Source organism: Rhipicephalus sanguineus, chromosome 9 (genome assembly GCF_013339695.2).
Source record: "Rhipicephalus sanguineus isolate Rsan-2018 chromosome 9, BIME_Rsan_1.4, whole genome shotgun sequence".
Taxonomy (NCBI): domain Eukaryota; kingdom Metazoa; phylum Arthropoda; class Arachnida; order Ixodida; family Ixodidae; genus Rhipicephalus; species Rhipicephalus sanguineus.
Window position 1 is genome coordinate 41,379,453 of NC_051184.2, and position 9,701 is coordinate 41,389,153.

General features: G+C 48.5%; 1 protein-coding gene across 1 annotated transcript; it reads left to right on the top strand.

Annotated features, from left to right (window-relative positions):
* The first annotated feature begins 363 nt into the window (after positions 1-363).
* Positions 364-1,245, top strand: LOC125759924 (uncharacterized). The gene has a single exon (XM_049419416.1). The coding sequence runs from the start codon at positions 364-366 to the stop codon at positions 1,243-1,245; it is 882 nt and encodes a 293-aa protein (XP_049275373.1).
* Positions 1,246-9,701: the final 8,456 nt, after the last annotated feature.

The window sequence follows — 9,701 nt, forward strand, 5'->3', positions numbered from 1 at the left end:
GGGTTCCCCGCCACAGAGCTCCTATTCCACAATGTTACAATCGACAGTACCATCACCAGAGACCACGACCGCCTTCAAGCAACAATGGTCGGTGACGCGCCCTCCAAGACCAGCAGCGCGTGCGAACACGCAGTTATCAGGTCTTCTCCTGCCTGATACGTACGTCTATCGGCAGGGGCGTAGCCAAGGGGGGGGGGGGTTGGGGGGGTTCAAACCCCCCCAGAAATTTTTCAGTTTTGCTTGCGTATGTATACACGCACACATACAAACGCACGCACGAACATACATAATGTATGGTTCAACCCCCCCCCCGAAAAAATTTCTGGCTACGCCCCTGTCTATCGGGAAGGTCGGGAAGAGCCCATGTCATCCATCACTGTGTTCGAAGACCCACCGGAGCCGCTAACAATACCAGAGCCTCGTCACATACTATCGTCTACCCTGAAGAAGCCTGCTCCGGAACCACCTATTATGGCAGCCGATTCCCCACCCATAACGCCTCCAGGGCCGTCGGACGCCCGCCCCTTGCAAAGTGGCGAGTCCCTAAATGAAGCCGAGGCATCTGCGAACGTTATCATCGAAGACCGGTCACAAGAGCCCAAGTCTACCGATGGTTCGCATTGTGACCTAAGCTCCCCTGACCTGGGCAGCTCTGCGGGACGAGACATTAGGGTGGACGTAAACCCTGCCTTCCAACTGAAGCCTGCCTATGAGGTCACGGTGCTTATCTTTCCTCAACATGAAATGTCATGGCCGTCAACCTTACGGTGCAAAAGATCTCCGACAGCACGTTCAGGAGTGCGACGGGACGATCGTCGGAGGCACCTTCATCCAGCAGTGACTATTCATTGCTACTCGCTCGTTGCGCCTTCTGCAGATCACGTTGAATCGCAGCGTGGCCGAGACCTGCGGCCGCAACGAGGCAGCCAATGTCGGCCACCTCAGTCATCGACATTACAGCAAGACACGTCGCGGCACGAACAAGAGAGACCACCCAGGCACAGCCAGTACCGCCCGCCAGAGACGTTTTCGCTAAAGATGGCACTTCAGGGTCCATGGCCTGTGGTCTTGCGACGACCAAAGCGGCACAGCCAGTGCCGCCCGCCTGAAACATCTGCAGTTCACCCAACACAGTCGCACAAGTACCGAGACCTGCAAAGACCGGCAAGAAACAGCCAATCCCGCCCTCCAGAGACATTTCCGCAGCTCGACTGCCATCCAATGCCGCAGTGTGGCCGAGGGTAAGGAAGGCAGCGCCGCTTGCACAAGGTCATGCGCTAGGCAAGCGGAGGAAGACAACGACGAAGGGTCAGAATAGAACAGCCGGCCTAGCGTACGGGCGTTGTCTCTGTTCTCTTCCCTTACAATGCCTTATTCGCGCGGGATTCACGATATGTTGTGACCAGGTATATGTTAACAACCTCAGCTACCACAAAGGGTAAATCATGATCATGAGCGTTAGTCGTCGCGATGGAGATGTGCCACTAGGCTCCAACGCGGGTGCATCCACATCAAAGCTATAGCTGCCAAACACCAATAGCTCTCATAGATCAATGCACAATAAAGAATTGTCTACTTATGTGAAGGCACGTTTCAATTTCGTGTTATGCCGATTCCCATGACTGAGGGATCAGCCATGTTCTTTTTCACGTTCGCGTCGCTTTGATTCTGCATTTTTATATGCTCATTACTACTTCCCCTCTGCCACGTACCTTCAACTCTTCAACGATTTCTTTTACGGGTCTTGAGAACTTGCCATACTGGTCCTGAATGGAAGCAAAGAAAAATGAAACACACACTTGCAAATAAATGTTGTACAGAAAGCATCCACAATGATGGATCTAAGCGAAGAGTCAAAACGTCATGCAAAGCTGTTCGCCTTATTTAAATGATGTGTGCGTTTGACAGCGTATCTTTTTACTGGGAATAATGTGTTTTGGTGATGCTTCTTTCATCGCGTTTTTCCCGTAGGGTGCACAATCGCAAGCCTGCGCATACGTAGGCGTAGCATAGGTGGCTCACGTTTCAGCTGATTATTCTTCATCGTCCTGTCTAAACTTCCACGGGAGTCACCGTGGAAGGTAACCGCCGTCCTCCTTTCTCGTCGTCCTATCCATAGAGTTTCCTACAATTACCTAGAGGGCACTCTGGCGCTGCGATCGTTCAGCCACCATGGAAATGATGGGTAGTACACGGATTTGCCTAATCTTCGTGCTTACGGCTTTAAACACACTTCTGGCTTTGTTTACTGCTGTGTTTTGGCGTTCGTTTCGTGTAAAAAGATATACCGTTGTGAACTTTGTGACCAGGTTCGAATGGATGAGCTTAAAAAGGTTAAAGTGGTGAAGTGGAACTCCTGACTTTTGCTGAAATTGCCAATGCCGGGAGCGATTCACGCCTAATATGGGGCTTATAAGGAACCTTATCATATGCAATAAACGCCTCAACAAAAATTCAGTTCTGGTACTATGACACTAACGAAGAACCAAACCTACAGTTCGTAGTCATCTAATGTATATCGCCTCGTGTCCACAGTGTACGTGGTGCGTTGTGAGTTCACGTTTACGGGATAATCGTGAAGCTTTGCTCACCTGCTTTGCGAGGTAGAGAAACAGAAAACCAACTGCGACACAGTTCATGACATTCTTCTTTATTTGTTCCACATCCTGCAAGAAAACAACGTGAAAAAAAGTTCAGCAAATTCAGAACGAAAGTCAGTAACGCGACGAAAGGAGATAGTTGGTTCATGCTGGCTTGGCGATGCGCTTACGGTAGGGAGACGCTACGAAGGACAGACTAAAACGAACACAGGGCACAGTTTAACAGAACTAGCGCGAGGTCGTTCGTTCTGTTGCGCTCGTTCTGTAAAACTGCGTCTTGTGTTCTTTGTAGTGCGTCCTTCGTAGCGTCTCTATAGGCACCGTGCAGTCGAGTTTTCCCGTGTGACTACAGCGCCAGAACGCACAGTCTAGCGGATAGAAAAAGCAACTCTGAGACGGGGCCGTTCAAAATGGAACGCGGTGCGCGCGTCTCCCTCCCTGCATTAGTGGGTGAACTGTGGCCGGGCTACACGGGGGACGCGTTCGCGCGTCTGTCTTCTGCGTGCCCCTAACGGCCAATGTCAGCGAACTTGGGACGGGCCTGGGAGAGCAACGCAGCTCCCTCTGGTCAGTGGACGGTGCCTATACCAGGGGCGTAGCCAGAAATTTTTTTCGGGGGGGGGGGGGTTCAACCATACTTTATGTATGTTCGCGCGTGCGTTTGTATGTGTGCGTGTATATAGCGCAAGCAAAACTGAAAAATTTCGGGGGGGGTTCGAACCCCCCCCCCCCCTTGGCTACGCCCCTGCTCCCTACCGTAAACGCATCGTGAAGCCAACCAGAACGAACGCGTCATGACGAGAAAATGAAAAGTCACAATTTGCTATTCAGCTTAGTACTAAAAGCAATTATCATACCATAGCTCTAAATAGACTTGCATGTAACCAATTCCATGCAATAAATTGCTTTTATACAATTACACTTTTCGACGCTGTGCGCACTTAACTGTTTACTTTTCTTCGTTCGATGCAATCCCATTATCATTGTGTGCAATCAGTCAGTTATGATAAGTTGTTATCTTAAGTAGAAGGAGCAACAGGCAACGAAGTCTTGAGCACTTGAACTACCGGGAAGAAAAGTAGAACGCTCGTCGCGTTCCCCATTTGGGAAGGCTCACCATAGTACCTTTGTACGTGCTGCGTTCTCGTATTCAACGTACAATTTTGAGTTGAAGCGATAGACAGCACGAAGGTCACTTTGCTCGCTAAGCAGCCGCGTTGCCTTACGTCACCGCCTTGTTGAGTGACGCCAGGTCGGATGCTAAAGGAGTTAGTTGCTAGCCTTACTTTGAATAACATTCCGATTTATTGCTATAGCATTTATTGATTCGCGCTTGCAGTGCAACTGTGCGCTTTTGTTTCCTCATCTTGGCCTGATTTTGAACGACTAATTGAATCGGTCTTCTTATGGCGTGAAGTATTTACTACTTCTGCCTTCCACTGGTCCTACCTGGAGAGCAGTTTCTAAGCGGTAGCAAATGTTAAGCACTGCGCTTCGTAGGGGACCCAGTGCCAAGCGTCGCGGCTTTGTAGCCTCAATCTTGTGTGCGAGGTGTTTGCATACGATGCAACACCGCCTTTCCCTGCAACGTGCGTATAGGTCACTTTTTCATTATACTGAGTGGTGTTCTCAAAGACAATGAAGGGAGAATGATTTCGCCAAGCGATTAGCAGTTAAGATAAAAATGATATTAATATCTGTACAGAAGGCATCGAAACAGACAAGTGAGAGCGCTTTATTTGCTGCCTTTCTACAATGCGACCATAAGGTGGGAGGAAGGTAACGTAAAATTAATTGATTACATTCCAGTAATTCTTTATTTACTTTTTTGGAGACAGTAATGGGTGGCTGCAATCAATTATACGTATATTCGAAGAAAGCAACTGTAGCTGTATAGTCGGTTACATCTTTCTGTAACCTGTACAATTCTGCCAGGAAATGCACATCCGCTTTCTAAATACACGCACAGCATGCAGCTTAATATTAGTCCCATGAAGAACCTTATGTTTCACGCCCCATTCCATCACATAGTGTCCGTGAGATATCGTTATTTTCTTCTTCAAAAAAAACGACTCGCCCCTGAATAAGGAATGCCTACGCGTAACGTTGAGAGAGGCGAACGCCGGGAACTCTGAAGCGGAAAGAATTTGAGCCAAACGTTCAGGAGTTTAAGCGTACCTGCTCTCTGGCCGTGTGATACGCATAGCATAGCCTGGTTCCAACGCAGAGCCGCGTCAGTACCTGCATGGGGCACACAGATAGTCCATACGTGCTTTTCTGTTTTTTCATAAACCACAATTTAAGGAGGTCATCACAGAATGCACTTGGCGAAAAGGAAGGTCGGGAGAGGAAAGAACATATCGCGTACTCGTGACGGCAACGAGATCTGAGACTATACGTTGCTTCTCGCATGCACGTAGTAAGCTGATGCTAAAACGAGCACGCATGCGTACGATTACCCACACCCGCTCGCGTAACCACACGCACGCGCGCACCTGCATGCACTACGTGTACAGGCTGGTCCACTCATCGGGTGAACACGGCTCAGCGTGGCAGCGCTCTCTGGAGCGCCAGTACATCCAGCGCGACTGCGCATCGAAGCGAAGCCGCGCAGGCGTACTGGAACCCACGGAAGGTACTTCGCATCGTCTACTACTGCAATGGAGCGTGCAGCTCTTGCTCTGCTGTAGCAAAGCAAGAGCGGCGCGCTTCTGCGCGCCTGCGCCAGTTCATTTCTACGCGCGGCCGCGCCGATGAACTGGCGCTCCTCAGAGCGCTGTCACGCTGAGCCGTGTTCACCCTAAGAATGGATGAGCCTGTACATGTGTAGGCATGTACGCGCACGCAGTCACGCGCGTACAAAATACATATTACAATAAAGCGGCGGGCGAAAAACTATGCGGACCCGTGGGGATGCAACGGAGAACAGCAAAAAATGCACTTGTGCTAACAATCAAATTATCATTAAGAGAACTTCTCGAATAATTTAACAGGAAGAACAAAGACAAAGCACGTAAGAATATTCCCTGTTACGCAAATGCTTGTTCAATTGCATCTAACGTCGGCATCGATAGTGGGACGGTTGTTGGAATCTCATTTGCATATAAGTCAATCTCATCGTACTATGTAAGTCAAGCTTATATCCACAAGATCTTTCAAATCGCTGATGTGTGAAAGTCGCGGGACGCAAACCAGCCCCTTCTTGCATTTTGGTACTTTGCAACAAAGCACCACGCAAGACAAACTTCGATAGCGACAGTAAAGCCGCATCAGAACTTGTGCGAAAGACGCCACACGCATTGGAGTACGCAGCCGAGTGCAGTGGCTATGAACAAATGTCATGACATTAACGCAACTAAAAAGTAAGAAAACATCGAGAAAAAAAGGTAGGCTGCGTGTGGACGTTCGCACGCTTGTTTTTGTCGAGATGGCTCGAGCGCCATCACGTGACTCTGCTACACCAATAGGGACGCCTAAACCTCATCGCCTGTGCTCGCTGGAGCGCTCTGGCAGAAATATACAAAAATATCACTGTCGTTAGTTTTATCATAGTCCCTCAATACTTTTTTCTGGTCACGAAACTTCCCCGTCACTCTATGGGAGAGCTTTGTGTGTCGTCAACTTTGACCGCGGGGCGGCGCCACCAGCGTTAGGGGGGCACCCGCGGCACTCGTCGAAGTAGTCAGCGAGGCGACGGCGTGGTGTGTTTGTTTTTGTGCATCGTGCTGTATCGCGTGTGTGTGGTGCTTTCTGTGCGTCTGATCGTGTTCATACGTGACGAATAGTTAGCGGCACCGTGACGAACGATGTAGAAGACGTCCTGCGTTCCCCACGGTCGCTCCGGCGAACAAGGCACTCGTCGAGCTCAGCGCGGCGACGCGCTCTGCGTTCGCTTTGTTTGCGTCGTTTTATCGCGTGTGTGTGGTGCTGTGTGTGCCTGTGACCATTTTCGTATGTGACAAACAGTTAGTGGCAGCTTCACGAACGATGACAAAGACATGCTGTGTGCCGCGCTGTCGCTCCGGCTATATGTTTTTCGGTGAAGAGGCGGGATTCACGCCTGTCGTACGTACGGCTGTGTACTGGCAATGTTGGTCGCGGTTCTTCCGCCGACGTCGGCTACAGCCTCGAGGAAAATAAAAACCTTCAAAAAGGGATGACCAAACAGTCTTTGCTAAATCAGCGTGCAGGGCAAGGCTGCACGCCGATTCCACCACGATCGAAAGGAATAGAACATTGCCGCAACCGAACAGACATTGATGACCGCTACGCGCAGGTACGAGCACGCTGCTATACGCGATGGGTGATCAGTATATAAAAACACACAAAAATATGTCCGTGAAGCCACCAGAGCGAGTTTCCGCCACGGAAACCTCTCGACGCACCAAAAACGCCGTTTAAGCGGCCGCGATGAAAGCCCCCTTGACTGCAGTAATGCCCCCTGGCGGGAGGAGCTGTCCCTATACCAAACTTGGCCCGAAGTTTCGTGACCAGTAAAAAAGTATTGAGGGACTATGGTTTTATTCAGGTGGCTTAGTGGAAGCAATATCAGCTTGAGAACCGGAATTACGGTCGACGTTTATTCTTTCGCACGGTGGTGTTTCTATAGCAGTATCTTGTATCTTAAGATACAGGATACATTATTGAATGTATCGGAAATACAGATACAGATACAAGATACCCTAAGAGTATCTAAAATTGTACCTAAGATACATGTATATTCGATACTGCCCAGCACTGACATATATACTAAATGAAGGGAAGGCACGACAGGTCCGGGTATTTTCTATATTGAATGAACTTGCAGTAAGCACATTTTGAAAAGGAAAAATGCCTTTACTAACGTTTCGGCCGTGGCACGGCCGAAACGTTGGTAAAGGCATTTTTCCTTTTCAAAATGTGCTACCTGCAAAGTTCATTCAATATATATATATATATATATATATATATATATATATATATATATATATATATATATATATATATATATATATATATCAGAGTTATGCGTCTTGGCCAACCTCTGCCCGTGTAGCATAGACGTACAAAACATTAGTTGCTAGAGCACTCGCCTTTAGAGCCTGTGTCGAGTTCAGCTCCACTTCCATTGCAAGGCGCGCGCCGCACTTGTTGATAATCCTCGTAATTAGGGCGCTGCTTCGAGATGACGTCACAATGCCTGCGGAGACGAGTGTGTCAAGGGGCAGTGCAGGAATAACCACGTGGCCAAGCTTACAGAGCGAGTTTCTGGCGTTAATTGCACCATTCAGCTCAGCTGTCGCAAATATATTGTACAATTAAGGCGGAGAGCATATGCACCGTCCAGTTTATTTGAAATTATGTATGCGCCTACCCGACATTGCTTCTTTTGATTATATATTTTACCCCTTTTCCTGCAACAGCCTCAGTGAGGCTAGCAGTATGTTCAAATAAATAAATAAATAAATAAATAAATAAATAAATAAATAAATAAATAAATAAATAAATAATATGTATCGGCCAACCTTGTCGACGCCTTAATGCGAGGACGCGTTAATAAAGAATTCAAACTTATGTGTCAAGCTCCTGTGGCAGCAACATGCTGTGATTTGAATATCATTGCGATAAAACAAAACAAAGTGAAAGTGAAACATAGTGGGAAGGGTTTGAGTTTTTAGTTCTCATGTAATAGTGGTCCACATGCGCAATGCAGTGAACTGTTGCCGTCTCTATTTTATAAAAAGTTCAAAAGACGTCATCACTGAAATATCATATACCTATGTTTTAACTTACGCATTGTCGAGTCGCGTAGCTTTTCTTCTTACGTAGGCTTTTTATTGCAATAGCAATTATATGGACAGTCTCGGCTGATTTTTGCCGTCGGTTGCCGCCGTCATTCATCGTATATGTATATGTGTATATATATATATAGAAAAGCCACAAAGAAAAATAATTTAGAAATTCTTCCCGACGCGCGGAATCGAACGGGCGACCTCTCGCTTTGCAGCCCACCGCTTTACACGTTAGGCCACGACAGCGCAGTCTTTCAGCCTGCTAACGGCGAGCTATTTATATACACCATGTAATTCAGGATGCTTTCTTAGTGGCCACATAGATGGCGCGACGAGCGCGCGCGCTTTAAAGATCGTCGCCCCGCCCCTGCGAACGCCGTTGCTGTTCGCTCTACAGGGCGTCGTCGCTTTCGTGCGCTTATCTCAAGGAAAGAAGGGGGCGGCCGGTGGGGTGCTTCGCTTCGCTCGCTGCAGCGGCCGCGTTTGCGAAAGGAGCGCGCTGTTCAAACAGAAATAAGTAACAACTGTCACAATTAGTTCGCGCTCGTCTTGTTTATATACACCTCTTACATCAGCATCCTTTCTGAGTTACCACGTAGATGGCGCGATGTCCGCGCGTGGCGCGCTTTAAAGATCGTGACCCCGTTCCTGCGAACGTGGTCGCCTTCGTGCGCTTATCTTGAGGAAAGAAAGGGGCGGCTGGCGGGGGAGCGGGGAGTTGTATGTTTTTGCTCTCCCGGCGATGTCTGCGCTGAAGTGACAGAGCGTCGCAGGTTGCTTCGACGCTGCAGCGGCCGCGTTTGCGAAAGAGGCGCGCTGTTCAAACGGAAATAAGTAACGACTGGTACAGTTCGTTCGCGCTCGTCCTGTGTGTACCTGTTCGTTCGTTTCGTGCGACCTGCTTTATGTTTGAGCAGTGCGCTTCCAGTGTCGAGCTGTGACGCATGATAGTTCGCGCTCGTCCTGTGTGCGTTCTTTTCGTGCGTCCTTTGGGCTCGAGCGACGCGCTGGCAATTTCGAGCTGCTTTCCGTTCTTCGCGTTACGTTCCAATTTATTGCTATCGCATTCATTGCTTCGCCGTTTCGGCGAAACTGTGACTTTTTTTCTGTTATTATTGCTTGGGTGATGTTACTCCTGCCGCGTACATGTACATCGGAACGATTGCGGCCCTAAATGCTGGGCACCTCTTAGTAATTCATTCATTCATTCATTCATTCATTCATTCATTCATTCATTCATTCATTCATGAACAGCATTAAGACATAGTACGGGTGCAATTTCGTTGCGAAGAGCTGAAAATAGAAAACAACGCATAAAATTCGAACAAAT